Source organism: Anas platyrhynchos, chromosome 21, assembly GCF_047663525.1.
Source record: "Anas platyrhynchos isolate ZD024472 breed Pekin duck chromosome 21, IASCAAS_PekinDuck_T2T, whole genome shotgun sequence".
NCBI classification, from domain to species: Eukaryota; Metazoa; Chordata; class Aves; order Anseriformes; family Anatidae; genus Anas; species Anas platyrhynchos.
The window spans coordinates 11723546-11743713 of NC_092607.1; the positions used below are offsets into that span (position 1 = coordinate 11723546).

The 20168-nt window shown below is 40.7% G+C and overlaps 1 protein-coding gene and 1 long non-coding RNA gene across 4 annotated transcripts; one reads left to right on the forward strand and one right to left on the reverse strand.

Moving 5' to 3' along the window:
• Positions 1–358: 358 nt before the first annotated feature.
• CYP24A1 (cytochrome P450 family 24 subfamily A member 1) lies at positions 359–8505 on the reverse strand. Its single transcript, XM_027473075.3, has 12 exons — positions 8262–8505; positions 7900–8090; positions 7538–7631; positions 6703–6799; positions 5422–5513; positions 4677–4788; positions 3157–3302; positions 2719–2885; positions 2483–2561; positions 1865–2059; positions 1643–1754; positions 359–1446 (listed from the first exon to the last, which is right to left on the reverse strand). The coding sequence occupies exons 1-11, from the start codon at positions 8466–8468 to the stop codon at positions 1644–1646; spliced, it is 1491 nt and encodes a 496-aa protein (XP_027328876.2). The 5' UTR covers positions 8469–8505; the 3' UTR covers positions 359–1446; position 1643.
• LOC139999194 (uncharacterized) lies at positions 7953–19866 on the forward strand. 3 transcript variants are annotated; one of them, XR_011804410.1, is made up of 5 exons: positions 7953–8134; positions 8948–9372; positions 11759–11973; positions 13774–13895; positions 19641–19866. It is a non-coding gene; the product is annotated as an uncharacterized lncRNA (long non-coding RNA). The 3 variants fall into 3 exon arrangements; XR_011804411.1 differs by having other exon boundaries at positions 9298–9372; XR_011804412.1 differs by lacking the exon at positions 7953–8134 and adding an exon at positions 8606–8751 and having other exon boundaries at positions 9298–9372.
• The last annotated feature ends 302 nt before the right edge of the window (positions 19867–20168 follow it).

Below are 20168 nucleotides of genomic sequence, written 5' to 3' on the forward strand. Positions count from 1 at the left end.
TAATGCACTTATCATCATTTAGCTATGTAGCCTTTGCCTTCATACACTGCTAACAGACAGAACTGAGCTTGTGCTGGAGCTGTGTTTGTTTCATCAGTGGTTGATGTAAGACTTATAGGCATGCAGATGTAAAACACCAGATGAACAGAGTACAAGTTTTCTATTAGTCTCACCCCAAGTTTTTTCTTGTGCTGCAATTATACCACACAAATCAAGCATTGAGCAGTTTAAGCTCAACGAAGCATGAGAGAGGGAAATATCATGGCAATTTTTTGTTCAAGAAGTTACTATGAAATACACATTTTTTTTTTTTTTTTTGTAACACAATGAAGACTTTTATTATAAAACTATGGTTGAATATTTATAGAAAATATTTTTATTACAAAACTGGCTGTTACAAAATTGTCTAGAAAGATTCAAATAATGCACAGATTGCTTTACACATACTCAAACATGTAAATGCATGAAAATATATGACAATAACAGAGGAAAACAAACAGGCAAACAAAACCACCCTAGAAGACAACAAATGCTAAGAATTTATATTATTTCAGAATATAACAAAGAAATCATTCATGGATTTGTATATAAACTGTCACTTGAAACTGCATCATAGGAAAAATACACTTGTGGCCATAATAGTTAATATACAGTATTGTATATGTAGGGCAGTGACAGTTTTAACCTTTAGATATAGAAATATCTGAACATTTAGGTATTGAAATCTCCACCAAAAAAAAGAAAAAAAAAACAACACTGGAAATATTTAGATTCCTTATTTCCTGTGATGCTTTAAACATGCATTTTATATTACTTATCTGCTGAAGGAACTATCCTGTTAGGATAATCATCATTTTATAGTGGCAGAACCCATAGGATTCCAGTGATTCCATTAAAGGATAAGGCCTCGCATACAAAAAATAATAAAAAAAAAAAAGATAAGGACTAAGCAAGTTTCTTTACCCTTAAGCTGACTTCTTGAAGCTCTTCAACCCTGAGCTAACAGGAACAGAGCAGTAGTGATTGCTATCCCCCCAGATTTCCTCTATGATACCCACAAACTGGAGATGAGCTTTTTTCAGGCTAGCCTACTGAACAGCTTGCGTCTGTAATAGTTTCCCTGTACACTAACAACCATATCTAACACTCTATAACTCACAGCAAACTCCGTCCTGCACAGTCCCTCCACTGCACTAAGCCAGTGTATTTGTGTAGGTATATGAATGTGCAGACTATTTTTCTTTCCTTTTAGCATTGCCAAGTACAGCTGAATTAACCACGTTTTCCAATAAAACATTATAGGAGCTTTTGTTGGTACTGTTTCTGTTGTTTGAGGCATGTGTGTTGCAGTTTCTCCACCAGTTACCACAGGTTTTGGCTTTCCCAGTCAATATATATTTTGTTCAGGAAAGGCAGCAGTAGAATTCTCATTTGTCAGTTTGCAAGCTGTATTAAAATGAAAAAGAATGTATATTGTGATCTTTTGCAGCACATATGTTTTTTTGTTAAAAGTAATGAAGAATGATGGCATTTAATAAGTCTCACATTGTGAGAGCATAGAAATACGAGTCTAAGTGAATAGATGACTTTAAATGAGGTTCAAAGAAAAGTCTCATTACTCAGGAGACTGTTATGCCCATACCTTATCGCCTGTGAAACGCAATGGGGAGCTCCCGGCTGGGAATCAGTATTCCTGAATGGAGTGTTTCCACTGGCTTATCATCCGTTGCCACTATTTGGTATTTGCGAATGATCTGAAACACAACCATTTCAGTTAGCATGTTTTAGCTTCCACATCTTCTGATGAGATGAAGTATAGAACAACCACACATTGTGTAAAAGATGTTATGCGAGGAGTATTTACCCAGCAAAGGGCCAAGTGAAGCTGCAGCTCTGCTAAGCGACGTCCAATGCACATCCGCTTCCCAATGCCAAATGGGACATGAGAAAATGGATTTATTGAGTTCTTCTGAAGCCAGCGCTCTGGTTTAAACTGAGTCCAGCCATTAAAGTATTCTTCATTGGAACCCAAGGCATGGGTATTTATCATTAGTACTGTCTACAAACAAAGCAATAGAGACAGTCTCAACTTAAAATTGGCTTAGAGCTACCAAGTGAATCAGCTTGTTAGTGGAAAAAAAGCAGCAGTGAAGGCAAGGCATTTTTCTCAGAAGGACTCATGCAATTCTCTGGAAATTAATCCAAACACGGGAAAGGTCATAGCTTCTTCAGAAAATAATTGAAAATTTTGGAAGAAAAAACCTGAAATGGAACACCAAAATATTTTTGGCCAAATAACAGTGCAGGCAGCGATAGTTTTCCCACTTAAGAGAATTCTTGTCCTGACTTTGTCACTTAGGCCTGATGCCAAAATCCATCCTTTGGCAAAGTCATTCTGGGACTGAAATTTCCAACTAACTTCAATTGTTTATAGGATAGTTAATTGATAAAATATTTTAATAAGATAAATTAATTGACTTACCCCTTTGGGTAGTACATAATCTCCTAGAACCATTTCTTTGTCAATAGTGCGAGTGGTAAAAGGTACGGATGGTGTTACTCTACAGTGAAAGAAAAAAATGGGTCAGATTTCTAGCATTTTTTCTTCCTATATGTATATTAAACAACCCTAAATAACGAGGCACACAAAGTTAGTATGCAATAGCTGGTAAAACTTTGTGGTCATGTTGCTTTCTGCAAGTTATTTGAGAATTTTACCTCATGGATTCTTTCAGACATGCTTTTAGGTAAGGCATATTTTTCAAGTTCTCAGCACTTGGACTCTCATTAGCAGCCAAAATACTCTGTATTTCCTGAAGAAGTTTCTGCTGAACATGTGGATTGCGTGAAATGTTGTACAAAGCCCACAGTAAGCTATTGGCCGTCTGAAACAAAACAAAAAGAAATGTAAGGTTTCCAACTAGTGACAGAAAAAAGAAGTTACCAGAAGTTCAAAGACACATTTATAGTTGGCCACTGCCTTACAGTATTTTGTAAACCTAATGGATTAGGAACCATCCCCCAGTCGTTCTCTAGGAATTTAGGCCACTGAAGCAACTGCAGCATTAGCTCACTCTCAGGTTTTGTGTTGGTTCAATTATGGAAGAAAGCAAGGACGTTAACTTTAAAAACTTTCTACAAGGAAGTTGAATTTACCGTTTCAACTCCAGCAATCTGGAGCTCTGTGATGGCAGCATACAGCTCCTTCCTAGAAAGCTGTCCTCCAGAGTAGATGTCGCACAGAAAATCCTCATGAGGGTTTGCAGAATGTTTTTCCAGCCGACAGTCAATTGAGTGCTTGGCTGAGGAGGGAGTATCAGGAGGTAATCAATGGAAAATAATAGTTAAAATACTACAAAAATTAAAAAATACATGGCTCACATGCAGGATTTTGAAAGAGGATACCAACATATGCTCTTTTTTTCCAATAAAAGAGCATTGTGCTGAATAAATAATGGTGTTTTCATTTAGACAAGTAGCCACCAAAACAAAAAACAAAGAAACAAAAACCAACAAAACAAAACACTGTGAACAGAAAGAGTTTCTGTAAGCTGCTGGGAGTTCACCATTCTAAAATTAGGAAAGGAAATCAGTGATGTGTGAAATGACATACTTAGCAAACAGAAATACAAGTCTGTAAAATTTATTGGCTTGGATTTTCAGAAGAGATCAAGGTGTTAATGAATCAAAGAACTTTTAGTACTTAATTTCCTGAGGGGAAGTGTAAGCTTCTCATTTACTATGGGAAGGCAACAATAGATTCCAAATGTTATGTACTTCTTGTATTTAAACATAGCAAACTAGATTTTACCCATCCTTTCTCATCAACACCCCAATTGTTAAAACCAATTCCTAATTAAGGAACTATTCATGCCAAGCAAAGGCAACAAACTTTTTTTTTCTGAACAAAACAGGTTTAAGGTGTCTTTCTTAACAGCCATAGACTAAAAAGCTATAAAACATGTGCACAAGTGGCTGGCATGACTAGAACTCCTGAAGTATCAATTACTCAAATACCTAAGAAAAATATACCTCTCAGCACTACAATCATCTGAGTGCCACATCTGAGTGCCAAAGTTTTTCTTAATCTTTAGCTAGAGCTATCACTGTCAAATATATTGACAATATCAGCTTGCTTCATATCTGGAGTTAGAGTAATTTCTGCAACCTTGGAGGCTGATTCATTTTAAATAGACAGGAAATGTTATCAAAAAGTCAAACTATACCTTATGATTTAATTTTTTTTTTTGTTTTAAGACTCAGAATTCTTTTCCAGGTTGCTCAGAAAATCTGTTTTTTCTTTAAGCAAACTGTTACAGGTAAAATTCTTGTTTCTCAATAGCAGCCTACAAGAATCATCCTCTTTATAACTTGTATACCTTGCTTTAGAGACATTTATACAGTTTCCAGTGATTTATGACAAATTAAACTGGGCTCTGACTTTACTGGTTTCCAAATTTCTGGGGGTTCCCTGTGGACTGGGTATTGCCACACAAACAGCACTAAGTGAGAAAACAGTGCTCCTATGCTTGGAATAGGTCTGTAGTTAGCTGCAGGAAAGGTGTCTTAATCTGAGCTGGAAATAGCAATTAACAGCATTATATGGCAGTAACAAATATGAAAAAAGTTAATTCCAACAAGAGGGAAAGAACAGAAGTCAAGTTTAAAGAACTAACCAGTTTTAAAGATGTCATCCCACGCTTTAGTATGAGCTTGCCAGACTTTTGTGTTCAGACCTTTGTGAAGCTCCACGGGGGTCACCATCATCATTCCAAAAGTAGCCATCATCTGTGGTGAAGAAAGTTTTTGAAATCTTTAAAATCTATTTGTAATGTGAACAAAATTAGACTGTAAAGTAGGAGGTAATTTTCACCAGGTAAATCCTACCTACCATACTACCTATTTTAGGCACCTGTTCCAGAAATGAACAAGCCACCCTTTGGCAGTGCCTCTCACCCTTGAAAACAGGTAGAGCTAAAAAACTAAGCTAGACCAGATGCCTCTCTTTTAGCTGGGTAAAAATAGGGCTATAAGCATCAGAGGCCAAGTTGCAGCAAGATGCACAGCAGCAAATCTGCATAATCCCACACAACTCCGAGTCACCCAACAAACAGCAGCATTGCGCAACAGGTGCCTCGGAGGGAGAGGAAAGTTAACCAACCAACCCGACTACTATATTTCTGGGATTACCCTGTTGTCTACACAACCGTTACCCATACAGGTTTAGGCACTTCATAAAAGGGACAGTCAGATGCTCAGCACTAGCTCTGCACATTCAAGTGTGGCATCAGGTGTACAAAGCTGCCAACACACATGTAACACAGAAGCTTGAGTTTCTTTTTTTCCAGGTGACCCATTTAAACCAATACCCCCACAGCAGCAGAAAAATCGGTACAGCCCCAGGTAAAGACTCATCCATACCGTTTTTACAGCCTTGATGAAATTCAGACTTTCTTCTTCTACATCCTGCTGTAGGAGACCAAACCTCTTTCCATACAGCACCAGGCAGATACCTGTTGTTAAGCAATATTATTATTCACCCTTTCACTTGTATAATTTAGTGTCCACCATTTATTTTCAGGCAGTGGCTTTGGTTATCCTTCTGAAAAATGTTCTCTGTCCTATGACAAACATCTGTGAGAACAGCACTCCAAAATACCTTCTGCACATTCGCCCCATTCCCAGAGCACTTTCCTCACAAATAGAATTCACCACTGATCTTCACACGTGAGCAGCAGACCATTCTGCCAAACAGGGGTGGCATATTTGGAAAATAAGCTATTGGTCAACCCTACTGACAAGAACCAAGTTGCAGGAAAAGAGGGGCTGAAGAGCCTGTCTAGTCCAGCATCTCCTAGTTCTTTCCACAGCCAGAAACCACTTGCTAACACTGGCAGCATCCCACAGCCCACCCGTTCCCACTCACTTTTAAATATAGTATTTTTCTGAGCCGTCGCTTCCTATTTTTCACTTTCCAAAAGCAGCCATCACCACTGACAGTGGAGAGGAGGGGAAAAATACCAACCAAACAAAACACTACACATACTTTTAGGAACTCATTACACAGGTTGCCAGATGAGCCAGCCACAAGCAGGCAGGTCTGGCAGAGCTCACTCAGTTAAGCACTTCTCCTGACCACCCTTCCTTGTAGAAACCACTGCTGCAGCTTGTCCTGCCCTGTCACTGCTGGCAGGAGGCTCCTTAGCAAGCTCTGAGAGGTTTCTGAAGATGAAGGCTTCTGTCCAGTGTTTCTCAATCTCAATGCAAAACGTTTTAATTAGGATTTTCCAATACTTGTCTACAATGAAGACTTCCTCGCTGTTATTGGGTCCTTTCATTGATCTTGTGCTGCTGACAGTTAACAAATATCAGACAGAAGTGGTCATGGGCTACCTGATCTCACTCTGGAGAAACGCACTGTGATACCCCCAAGTTTTGGATTTAAACCACTATTAATATTTGAAATTTCTTACAAGCCACATAGGTAACTGGCCAGAACTGAAGAGTTTGTGTAACAGCTAATGATTTTTACATATATTAATGATCCCTGGCTTTTCTGCAACATAATTTCCATGATACTTTAGTTTATAGTTTGGAAATAGTTAGTTTACAGTCATCACTAATTAGACTTCAACTGAAATGTCACTGCAGGTACAAAATGCATACTGTTCTCAGGCAAAAAAAAAAAAAAAAAAGACTTACTTTCAAATGACCATTTGTTGAATTCTGAATATACGTCTTCCATTTGTCCATTGTGGTTACAAACTTCATCTATTCTATACATGAAGTCCTCTAGGACCTTCAAGTGGTGGACAGAAAAGAGAAAGGAAAAAAAAAAAAGATAACACCAATAGATAAAAATCCTATTTAATTAACATTTCAACTGTGCCTTAAACAGATGGCAATCTTGCATAAAATACATGTAGAATTATTTATGTTTCCTGTTCCTTTAACAGTATTGTTTACTGCTGTGTTAATGTAGGTTTGGATTTTACACTGCTGATGCTATTACTGTCTGTACTTCAGTGAACTGAGCTTTCTTCCACAAGAACAAAATGCTTCAGTCTGACACTGGGATAATGCTGGAGCTTCACAATTTTAAAACAAACAAACAAACAAACAAAAGAAAACCACTTAAACTGTTTCTCACACTCAGTGAAGAATGTGGATATTAAAGAGGGAGGTGAGGTATTCCCTGGCAGGAGGAACCCAAAAATGAAGAGGTAAAGGCAAAAAACACTGAATGCATGAAAAGTAAACAAAGCCTCTGTTTGCAAGAGCCCATATAATTGTGGAATAATCTTACTATTCTGTGGAGGTGGTGAGTCTCAGCTATAAATTTGTGTGGTCTCACATTTGGTCAGACCCGATAATCAGTTTGCATTCATTATTCCCCGGGGGATTTCAGAGCATTAATTCATGGTTTTATCACTGCAGAGCAGATGAGCAGCAGCCCAGGTGAACCAGGCCGCTCGGTCTGCTTTGTTTTTCCCTAAGTTTCCAGGGCCGTGGGGGGAGAGAAGGAATGTGTCAGCACCTCATTGATCGTGGAGTCCAGTTTCACAACTTCGCTGGGCTTCATTAATTTCTTCTGGAAGGCACTTCTCACCCTCTGCCAGTCCTTTCCTTCCCTAGGAGGAAAAGGATGAATTAAATTCCCTGGCTGCATTAAAAACGGCCAGGCTGAAAAGAGAGAGAAATGATGCTTTAAAAAGAAGAAGGAAAAAAAAAGCAAGACGGATTAGAAGACACCCCCGCAGCATGTGCAACAAGGCATCCCCGGCAGCACCTTCACCGCAGCCACAGGCAGAGGAGTCCTGGGGGGGTCCCGGTCCCTGCGGAGTTTTGGGGGGACTCCCGGTCCCTGCCCACCCCGAAATGAGCCCCTCCACCACTCACAGGATCAGCAGCCCGTAGCCCTCGTCGCGATAGTCCCGATAGGCTTTCCAGGGCTTGATCTCCAGGCGCTGGGGGCAGGAGCTCTCCCGGCGGTACAGGGCTTCCAGCAGGCAGGGGGCTGCGATGTGAACCGAGTCGAAAGCCCCCAGCTTCATGCGGAAAATCTTCCCGAAGCGCCTGTGGTACTCGGCCTGGGGGGCGCAGAAGAGACCATCACCCCCAAACCCTAAACACGGTGAGTGCGGGGCGCTCCCCAGAGCCCTGCCGAAGCATCAGCATCCCCATCCCCAGCATCCCCATCCCCATGTCCCCCATCCCCATCTCCCCCATCCCCATCTCCCCCATCCCTCCCTCCTCCTCACCAGCGTCTCATGCTGCCTCTTGAGCCCCCCCTTCCAGAGGACATCGGGCAGGCTGCCCATCAGGGGCCAGCTGGGGGGTCCGGGCAGGGCGGCCAGGGGGTGCCCGCGGCCCCGCAGGGCGCACAGGGAGGAGGCTGCCCGAGGCTTCCCGGCGGCGAGGCTGCAGGTGAAGGCGGGATGCCGGAGGAGGATGCTGCGGGCTCCCATCGCGGCGGTGACAGCCTCCCCATCCGCCTCTATGTATTTATAGAGCGGCGGGGAGGCTCGCTGGACTTTCATCGGGGGCCAATGGGAGCCCTGGGTGGGGTGAGGTGGGGCCGGCTGCCGGGGCTCGGCCCGGCACGGGGAGGCTGCGGGGCAAGGGGTTCAAGCAGGGGTGAGGCGAGGCAGAGGGCGCCGAGCCAGCGCCGCCACCCGTGGGGGTCCCCGGGGGCTCTGCCGTGGTCCCCCGGGGGTCCCCGGCCCCGCGGTTCTGCGGGGATCGCCGCAGGTAGCGGCCCCCCCGCTGCTCGGAGAAGCTGCCTGCACGGCTCCTGAACCGGCTTCTGTCTCTGGCTTGGGGATTTGGGAACTTCTATTTATTTATTTATTTTTCCCGGTGCAAAGTGGTCGGGGTGCATCTGCAGGAGGAGGGAGGGTGGGTGCTCGCAGCGCGCAGGTGACCGACCACTTTGGTTTTCCTTCAGATTCTGTACTCTGAAATGATGGACTGAAAAGCGAAGGGACCGAGGAACAGCAAGTTTTGGCAGTTGGGCTGCTCCTGCCCCATCTGACTAACCACCCACTTATGAAAAGGGCATGGGAGTGAATCACCTGAGAAGGCAAAATTCCCTTCGCTGTTAGTGTTGGCAGCCCTTAAATTCTGACAAAAAAAAAATAAATAATCATTTATTGCCACAAGTCTCTTAACTGGAATCTGCACAGTAACCCTCGGACACAGCCAAAGGGTTTCAAGCTGAGTGAAGGCAGAAGAGGGGCTGGCACAGATCAAGCAGCCCAGGACATCTATGCTCAGCTCTCTGTCCTTTCCCTGCAGGAGAAGCCAGACAGGCTGTGGATCTTGCTGCAGGACAGAGCTACCCGTAAACTGGAGAATGTCCAGGAAACACAGGTATGCTACTGCGAGAACTCACTCTACTCCTGCCCCACACTACCTTTTCCATCTTGTTCCAGTGGCATTTGTTGACTCAGCTCCTAATCCCCTTTGTTTAAGTGTCTGATGACAAGATGTGGAGTGTGCAGATGGGTGTGTTAGACACGGGACAAGCAGAGAAATATACAGAAGGTGGGCTTGGCACTGAATCTGAGACCCAGAAAGGCACGTCTCAAAGTCAAATTAATAACTAAAAGACAAAGGTGGCAGTGATCAACACATGTACAGAAGTGTGACATCTCACTGAAGAGAGTTTCGCTGATTTTTCTACATCCTTTCCCTTCCTAGTGATTTTCTTCTATGGGATCATACCACATAGTCCACAAGGTCAGAGCATTTCTAGGTGGGCTTTAAGATTAAAGCTGGTTCAAGCGGATTCAAAGCTGGTTCATTTTACGGGAAATATCCCAACCAGAAGTTGTTATTTTTGTGATTTGTTTTTTCTGAACCAGTTCCACTAAAAGCACATCTTGCCTGTCCTTGTCAACTGAGTGCAATTCAGACTTGGTTCAATGATAAGTTCTTCTGAGAAACCAGATGAGAAGAGACAATCTGTGTGCTCTGTGGACACCTGTCTATTTAAGGAATCCAAATGAACCCACGTGAAGGGTCACAGCTTAGTGACTGTGAAATGATCTCTTTAGAGGAGTCTGGAATAGGCAAGTCAAGACTAAACTGGGCACAGGTCAATTTTTCCATGTTTCTCACTGCTATGAGGAAGAAACCACCCTGTTAATACGAAATCTGTTCTATTAAGCTGTTTTAAAATTACTGAATGGAAAAGGTTTTATTTAACTTCTGTGGTCGTGATGTAACTCTCTGGCAGGGAAGCTAGTGTATCTGCAGCTCAGTTAGGCCCGGAGCTGAGAGAGCTAATGATTGCCTCAATTTCTGGTAAAGTGCAGTTCTAAGGGCATTTGCAGCCTTTGCTTCTTCCTCCCCTCCCTTTTAAAAGATCTCAAAAACAAGCCTTTAATTTTCAGTGAGATATTTCATGTGACCTTTAGAACACATCAAGGGTACTTTTAACAGTAAATCAACACCAGTTAGCAAGGTTCTTGAGATGAATTTTGGGGCCATATCCTCACGGCATGAGGTGACCCCACTGAAGTATGTGTAAGAGTGAGGATGTCACCATGTTCCACAGAGGTCTACCCAATATTTGCTAATAATTCTAATAGCTAGAGCCAGCTGTGAATGAAAAGCTCCCTTCCATTTTACAGTGCGGCAAGGAGTATTTCTAGGTCAAAGAGCAGAAAATATCTGAAGATCAAAACTAAATAGGGAGAGGGTGAGATTTGATTTCTAAAGTGCCAGATATCAGGAGAGAATGTTCCTTGAGAAATGATCTGCTAGTGTGATGCTTCTGTAGAGAACCTGACATGGATCCTTGTAGAGGTACAGAAAGGCTATATGTTTTGTAGCACTTAAAATATTTAATTGGTACCTGAAGTCCAACTTTTAGAGCTGCTTCCAAAGCAGAAGTAATTGCTAGTCCTACCTTTTGGGAAACAACAGTAAAATATTCTTTAAATGTAGCATGGAATTTCCATCAAGCTAAGAATTTCTCACTGGGATGTAGAGACTGAGGTGTGATTGCAAATCTCATGGAAATGAAACAGCTTGACTTCAAACACATTGTAAAACTTGTCAAAAGCATGGAGCTAGTGCAAAGTGAACCAACTGCTCTTCATTTAATATGTTTCAAATATACTAAATATCACCAAAATAACCTGTCAGTGTCCAAGAGCTGTGGATTGGTAGTGGATCTCTTTCCTTAATACCTGTAATTCCTGTTGGTTTGTTTTGTGACATATTACACAATTCCTGTCTCCTGACCTCTACTCTTTTTCCTTGTTGGAATAAGCTTTTTGCTATTTTGACCCTAAAAATGTTTCCAAAGTCTCCTGTGCTTTTTAAAATGCTACAACTTAAGTGTCATAAGAGAACGGGTAGACTACAAAGGGAGAATCTCTGTCATAGGGAAGGTATTTCACAATGCTGGGGAAGATACGTTGATTGCAACTTGTAAGCTCTAGTGGAAAAACAGTGTTGTTATTCCAGTTTTTCTGCTCATGTTTGTTTATACACTTCTAAATCTGTGCCTCTTTCCATCTGAGGATCTTAGAGTTTTGTAAATACTGATGAATTTAACCTCAGTTTAGGAAATGGGAAAGTACAGTAATTCCCATTCTACAGAAGAGAAACTGAAATGAAATAGAAAATCAAGACCTCAAATTTACTATATAGATTCTCAGTGTAAAATGAAAGCAAAAGAAACTGATATTTTTTGCTCAAACATAGTTTTATAACACTAAAGTCTTCTAATTTCATTACATTGTAGATGACTACACCTACAAGAGGACAATAGAAGTGTGGAAAAATAGGCCTGCCAAGCAAACTGAGAACACGATAATCCTCAGAGAGGGATCCAGAAAAGGAGATGAATAGCTCAAACTCCACAAGCCAAGGAATCTTCTAGCTGGCCATGACCTGTTTGAAGTATCTACCTCTGCAATAAACATTGCGACATTCAACTGTGAAAGGAGTTTCTAATTAGTAAGTACATTGTTCAAGAAAATTAAGAGATTTATTGACTTAAATTAAGCACACTTAATGTTACTTTACCAAAAAATAAGTTTATTGAAACTCAAGAAATTGAGGTCCATGGCAAGATGTTCTGATAGTCAGCTTGGAAATACTCAGGACATAATTGGCTTTTCCCTTTTCTTTTGATAACTAGAACCACTCTCTGGTTTTCATTTTCTTGTCTCTTTTAGCAGTTTTGTCCTCCTTGAGCAGGGAAAGGAATTGTTGTAGCAAAGGATTTATGCATTAGGATACTATGAGGATCAGTTGATGCACCAGACTGAATTTTTCTCTTTGGACAGAGCTGACAGAAGTCTAGAAGTTTTCTTCACCTTCTACACAGCCCTGTAGAGAGACACGTCTCAGTTTAAGAAGCAGTAGAATTTAGCATTCTGTCAGAAGATTTTATTTTTCAGATCATATGGTTCATGTTCAAGAAGTAGGAATTTCACTAGTGGATATTGTGCCAGGGAAGTTGATACAGGAAATCCTGGTTTCTTTTTACTGGTCTTCAATACCCCCAGGGGGAAAATGAAGGAATCCAGTGTGAACTGAACCCCCCAGGACAGCTCAGAACTTCCTGAGTAATAACTGCTGGTGGATTCCTTCATACCATACTAGTTTAAGACAAGTCCCGGTGTTTCTCTCAGTCTTGTTTCTCCCAGATGTTCATAACCCATCTTTCTCTTGTTGACTCCCATCCTATCCTTCTCCATTCTGATACTATTGACAATCTTAATGCATCTCCCTATATTTTATATTTGTCTGAGTGAGTATGAATGGTTTTTTTTTGTTTGTTTGTTTTGTTTGTTGTTGTTGTTGTTGTTGTTTTTTTTACTTGCAAAACGATGTATATTTATGGCTCTAAAATAACTGTCAATTTATTGCTGATGTTATTAGCATAGCATGATGTTATGCATAGAACAACTTAGAGGACAGAAAAAGGTATAAGGTATAATGTAAATAGTATTCTCCTTACCACTGAAACAGAGTGACTTATCCTCTTTCATGCTTCCTAATGATCCATGACATGTAAGCACTGTGCACTTAGGTTTAGTCTGTACTGTAACAATTCACTTTAGCAGTATCAGCAAAAGCCTATAGATTATGCAGAGATAATACAGATTCCATAAATTACCATTTTTTCCCCCTGTGGTATTGTTAGTGACTTTAGGTGATGTATCTGAGAAATCAGGCTAACTTGCATCCACTTGAGGTTAGACCTGCAGAGAGTCCTGTGTAAATACATAGTATCTAGATGGAGATTTATGAATAGATCTTCAAGCCACAGAGGGCCCTGGGAAGTATTAGGAGAGATTGTGAAAGATACTGCCTAAAATCTACAGAAGAATTTGGGTGGTTAAGTTTTGCCCAAGATTCAGGCCAAAGGAATCTTTTAAATTGTGCCACTTCACATGGACATGTGGAGTGCTAGATCTGTATACTGCTCAAAATGTAGATCTTCAGGCATCCCCAGTTCAAAAGGCACCTAAATTCTATAAGTATTTAAGTTTCCAATTGTAAAAATCCCTAACAGCTTGCATGGTTAATGAGATGAATGTAAAATGAGATGAATGTAAGTAGCTATCTGCATCCTGAGACAGTGATTCTTAGTGATTTCTCCCCATTGGGAAATAAATTTTAGCTCTGCTTTCAGAAACAGTGTACTTAAGAGCAATAGTGTATATTTGCACTTAATTTTTATATGCATTTGTACATGTGATTGCACAAGTGAGGGTGTATTTAGCCTTTTGCTAATGTATTTTACAGGTGTATGTTGTGCTGTTGCCTTGTTCACATGCAGTTAGTGTGGGCAAATTAGCACTTGTGCTGTGGTACTGAAAAGCTACAAAAACAATTTCAGTTCCAGTGGTCCTGATTCTACAACGTAAGTAAGTAATCCAAAACTGTTTGCCAAAAACATGGAAAGCTTTCAAAAGCAGGAAATGTTGAGGATCCCGAGTATCCCTTTAATTCAAACAACACTTGAAATCTAAAATAATGATCTATACTTATGAACTGAAGCTTTTGGTTGCTGTGTCACAGTCTTAACTGCCTGGAAAAAATGTTATATGACTTCTTGAGAGAATTTGCTGAGTTGATTATACAAACACTTGAATCAAATACAAACTCATGCAATTTACTGGATTTGTTGACTAAGCCTGTAACATTTGCACAGATTACTCTTTTTCTTTCGCTCCAATGCATGTGTTTCTGCTGAAATAAACCTGACATCATATCAAGTCTTTTGAAAGCAAAATCTTACTACTTGCTAAGACTTTGAAGGCTCTATTTCTGATTTTCAAGTGTCTATTTTTATGATATGCTACTAGACAGTTTGACAAAGAAAAGTATTGTTCCTGCACATTAATCTCGTTTATTTAAATATACATATTTATTTAATTATTTATCTTATTGTTCCTGAACTGGAATGTTATAGAATTTCATAAGGCATAATTATGTTAATATAGACTGTCATGTTATTTTTGCTTTATGTCATATTATATTTCTAGAATTAGAGTTTCATAAATAACAATATCTCGTCTCTAAATTCCCCTGAAATACCAAGATAATAGGTGATGCTCTCATGAGGTTAACATCTTGAACTCTTGTCAAAATGCAGGAATGGTTTAGGGGGTTGTGTCAGTACTATCTCTCCTCTGAGCCAGTTCTGAACTCAAAGTCCCAACCTGCTGTTAGCAGCTTTTGTGTTGTTTGCTGCTAATGCCTTCTGAATGATATACAAAACGGTGGCTATTTGCAAGTCTTCAGAGGGGAGGAGTGCCAGTTATTGGTGTTATAGTCATCTTGCCCAGGATTACAGTTTTGTAGTAATATCTGGTCACTAAATTAAAAAAAAAAATGGTGAATATAACGGAGATTTTACACATATATATTTATATGTATATATTTATATATACATATATATATTTACCAACTACTATGGAGAACTGCTTTGTTTCATCTAGGGGAACAATCTGGGGCAACAATCCTTGCCTGTGTCCTTTAGAGTATTTTCTGATGAAAGACCTAGTAGATATGTAAAAGATACTATTAATCCAGCAGTACATTTCTAAGATCACAAAGAAAAGAGTTTGAACTTTAACAAGTGAACTGGTGTGAGCCAAGTGCATTTTGCTTCCTTTGTCTTTATTAGAGCCATAAGAAAATATGAAATCTCTATCTCCCTTTACCATTAGTCAACCAAAAGGCACTTGGGCTATGCTTCACTGAACTCAATACCCTCTGGGCCACATCCTGGTTACTCTTATTCATTGCTTTTGCAGGGATTAGAGCAGACTGCATCTGCTCATCAGATAAAGCCCTTGCCTGAAATCCTACTGTTTATTTCAGTTCAAATGCCTGGCCACAGTCCTCTGTAGCGAAGAGTCAAGTTTCCTCATGTGTATGACTACTGAATGCAACTCTTGCCCTTGGGAAAACACTTAATGTATTTATTGCTGTCTTTGGTAAAGTATCAGATGAGGACATCTGATATTAGGAACATTCTTTTCCAAAACTCCACTGTAATTCTGCCAAAAAAAAAAAAAAAAAAAAAAAAAAAAAAAGGAAACAAAAAAAGACAAACTTGTGCAGATTAAAAAATAATGAATATCAATACAGACTGGATACAGTACTGATAGATCTGAGTTTAAAGCCATTCTCCAGATTCAGTGACAAATACATTTTTAATATGGTAAAAGAAAAGAATCCTGCAGCGTCATGGTTAAGAAGGGAACTGGACTTTATTCCTTCTTATGTGTGTTCTTCCATGAAACATAGTGACCATAGAAACTGGCACTGACAGTGCTGCCCTTAAAACTGTTTTTACCTGTACAGCTGTGGATGAAGACCTAATTTCAGGTACTTTGTGAGCAGTCTTTGTTGGAGATGAACCACTGAATTTAAACAACTGAACAAACAAGATTGATATCTCAGCTGTATGACCTGCATAGCCATGAGGGACTTCCAGCACGGGCCATTAAAAGTACCTGGTAAACTGAGAGATGTTCCACCATCAGAAACATTTTTGGAATGAGATGGATTATAGACTAAGAGAAATACATAGCCAATCTTTTGGACTCTTGTATATTCGCTGTTGATATCAAGATGCCAAGTAGTGGTGAGGAAGGCAGGGTTGCAGAGATAGCCCTCTATCAGCTGTATACCTTTTATTTTAAATCACCATGAGGCAACAACTGTTCTGCTGAGCCGGAATTATGAGATTATAAAGTGCCATGTTTATTGCATGGTACATGTCCTACATGTCCTTTCGAGGTAGGTGGAATAAGGTCTTCTACTGAGCTTCACCAGAAAGGGGTTTCCCAGCAAAGGGGAATCTCTGGCTTCTATCTCTGGCAGAAAGAGCCAGCAGAAACTCCCCTCAGTTTAATGGGTCCAGCTGATGCTGCAGAAACTCTATAAAGCACTACAGTGAGGGCAAAGAGAAATATTCTTTACAGAAGGTGAAGCTCAATTTCCCTTTATTTATACTGGCCCCTTTATTTATAATGACCCAATTAAAATAGTACAACTTTGTGTGGCTTTTGCTAGGAGTGATTGATTTTATAAACGCTACATCTATACAAACCAACTGTTTAATCTCTATTGTGTTTTCTCATATCTAATACAACTTGTATTAACAAACATTGTTGATGTGTGGGTGTTTCAAGATGCTCAAACACAGAGAAGAGCTCTTCAGGGAAACTTCAGGAAAAAGGGTAAAGAGTTTGGGAATTCAAGTCAATTAGGCAGCAAAGATCATGGGAAGACTATTCCACTGAGCCATATTGCAGAAGGCTACAGCAAGTAACATGAAGGGGAAACATGAACAAGAACTCCAGAGAGGACGTAAGATGACAGGTGCGGAGGTTATACACCATAGAAGGCATCCCACCAAAGTGCAAGGTGAAGCTAACTGTGCTCACAACAACAATGAAGACCAGCACAAGAAAGGACAAGTACTTTTATGCAACTGAAAGAGAAATGAGGTCACAAGGTTCAATGAGTTTATCTTACTCCACCACTAGATGTTTGCACTCGTGCACTGTTTTCACTTTTATTTACATAAGAAAGGTCTACAGTAAGTTACTCTTGGCAACATGCTCACACCACAAATCTTGCCTGAGCATGTGGGAGAAAAAGATTTATTTTCAAAGCCTTCAAGTCATCAAATTCTTATGAAATCCACTCCTTTTCTCTTGAAGGAAATTACATTGGCTTGGACCTAATGTGCATTATTCACTTCATCCACCCGTGGAAATAATAATGGTTTAGATTACATCTTTTCATAGTGGGATCTTTAAAAAGAGAGAAGATATCTGACTTAGGGAAGAGTAGAATGGCCAGAGAAGAGAGATGAGAGTTGATTCTTTGAGAAAAAGAGAAATGTATGAATTAGGATTATGTTTTCTCATAAGATAAATTATTGTTAACATAGTTCTCCAGGGAGAACTTTTGTGATTAATTATTCTTTTTCAGTGGGAAACAAGTAAAAATTATGCACCAAAAAAAAAATATTACAAAAGTCAGCTTGAAGCCCCTCAAAACACTTTTTTGTTTGTTTGTTTGTTTTCAACTAGTCTGCAACAGGAGTTTTGAAAGGAATGATAATTCTGAACTGACAACTTTTTAACTAAGTATTCAAAAGAGATTATTTTGATAGCACTGGAAGTTTCTCCCTCAGCTGATTTTTAAGCTAGAAGCCTACTGCACTCTTTCCCACAAGTAGTACTGACCTCCTTACATTTACTCAGCAAAAAACAGTTACTGAAATAGAGGTCCCAAATCAGCTCCACTCTAGCATGAAGCTGAACACTGTTGGTGTCAGCCCATGGTAAATAGGAACCCAAACTTTCCATTCTTGCATGCTGGCAGTAGGGTTACTATAGTGTTCCCATCTCTGATGGACAAAGCCAAAGCTGAGGGAGGATGGTGTTAGTATACATGCTAAGACTTGAATGGAGCATGCTGTATTTCAATTCCTCATAATAAGGCCTAATTGCAGGAAATTGTGTTTATCCTTATGGGCCCCAGCACAAGAAAGACACGGACCTGTTAGAGCAGGTCCAGATGAGGGCCACAAGGAGTATCAGAGAGCTGGAGTACTTCTATGAAGACAGGCTGAGGGAATTGGTGTTGTTCAGCCTGGAGAAGAGAAGGCTCTGGGGAGACATTACAGAGACCTTCCAGTACCTAAAAGGGGCCTACAGGAAAGGTGGGGAGAGACTCTTTCAGAAAGCATAGTAACAGGACAAAGCATAAGGGCTTTAGACTAAAAAAGGGTAGATTTGATTTCCGTATTAGGAAGACATTCTTACTATGAGGGTGGAGAGGCACTGGAACAGGTTGCCCAGAGAAGCCAGGGATGTTCCATCCCAGGAAGTGTTCAAGACCAGGTTGGTTCAAGGCCAACCACATCTAGCAAAAGACGTCTCTGCCCATGGCAGGGGGGTTGGAGTTGGATGATCTTTAACATCCCTTCCAACCCAAACCATTCTGTGGAATAGGCTGCCTAGGGAAGTGGTCCAGTCACCAACTCTGGTGGTCTTTAAAAGACGTTTAGATATGGTGATATGGTTTAGTGGAGGACTTATTCGTGTTAGCTCAGAGGTTGCACTAGATGGTGTTGGAGGTCTCTGTCAACCTAGATGATTCTGTGATTCTGTGATCCTATAAAATATACATCCATTTTTCTGTTGGGCATTGTCTTCTATTTTCTTCAGGGATCTCATTTTGAATGGATTTTAAAGAGCTGTTGGGGAGCAAGGATTCTCCAGTAGGACTGGATTCTTCCTCAGCAATGGGTTCTAATAAAATCCAATGATAGTACCCTGTTCCTATACTTCTGTTCCTATACTTCTTCTGTTCCTATGCTTCTCATTAAAACGGCCATTGGATAAAATATATCTTGAGTTGTTTATAATTCAAGCACAAGAAAGGAGGTAGAAGATGTGAATTTGGATGCCACCAGGCAACAGGGAAGTGTACACCAGTCTCCCTTATCAGGGATAAGTGTTCTAAGAACAAGATTTGCGTGCAATCAGGCTATTATGCTTCTTAAAGCATAGCTTGAGAAAGAAAGGTTATAGATTTTGCCTTCAGGAAATGGTTTTGATCTTTGTACTCCAAACTGATGGAGGCAATTCTCAGCAGCTCTGAGAAAAGGTTCAGCAGTTTTGGCTGCCTGGGACTGAATGTGCTGACCTCAGACATCTTCTTGCTCACAACACTGTCTGGCTTTCTTTGTGACACTTCAAACTCTCCCCAGAAATTGCTCAGAGATCCATAGACCCTAACCCAGATTTCTGAAGTTCTTTCTAAAGCCAGGCACCCTAAAAGCACCCCTTTCAGGGCCTTTACTCTCTGTACCCAGGTGCTTTCTTTGTATCTGGCTCGAATGGATTTCAACTGCAACTCACAGGAACACATAGCAGAAAGATGAATCACAGCAAAACACCTGAAGATATTTTTGAAGACCTTTCTAAATCTCACACTGCAGGATTGTTGCCTTCCACACCTGACAACAGTGTTATCACTCAGAAATCTCTGTAGCTGATGTGTATTTAAATTTCTGAAGCCTCAGGTACCTGGGTACCAGAGATACTGATCATTTTTTTTTTTTTTTTTTTTTTCAGAAAGGCCTTGTCAGGCTGAAACAGGGCCAATCACTGAGCCTCAACGAGTCTTGTCTGAGCCACTCAGCCACTGTTTCCAATACCAGAGGTTATGACAGCCTCCATCAGTGCAAATTCTTTAGAAGATCTTGTCAGCGTGGAGCTCTCCCTGTGGATAACAACCACATGCACCCATTCACCGGGGCTCTGGGCTTTTGGATCACGGGCCGCCCTTGTACCGGCTGCAGCTGAGGATCAGGAACGTGCTGGTGCCAGCACTCTCCCCCGCAGTTGTGAAATGTTATGATTATCCCATTTTTTTGTTGTTTCGTAGCTGCGAGAGAAGCTAAATAAACTCAAGCATGTGGAGGCAATTACACCGTGCAAGCGCCAGTTTCTGTTTAGAAACAGCCAACCAGCCAGTTCAGCTTAAGAAAATATAAATACATATTTATTGCTGCTTAAAAAGTCCCTCCTCAAAGACTTGAACTCGAAGGCCTCTTCCAGCAAGGGCCGGCGGGGTTGGCTGCGGGGAGCGGGCCGGCGGCC

What these genes read in the sequence shown, in the direction of transcription:
- CYP24A1 (XM_027473075.3), bottom strand. Translation starts at nt 8,468, where the DNA reads ATGGGAGCCCGCAGCATCCTCCTCCGGCATCCCGCCTTCACCTGCAGC. An exon ending in AGAGGCAGCATGAGACGCTG is followed by an intron (nt 8,091 to 8,261) that starts GTGAGGAGGAGG and finishes TGCGCCCCCCAG; the next exon opens with GCCGAGTACCACAGGCGCTT. An exon ending in TGTCTGAAAGAATCCATGAG is followed by an intron (nt 2,562 to 2,718) that starts GTAAAATTCTCA and finishes CTTTCACTGTAG; the next exon opens with AGTAACACCATCCGTACCTT.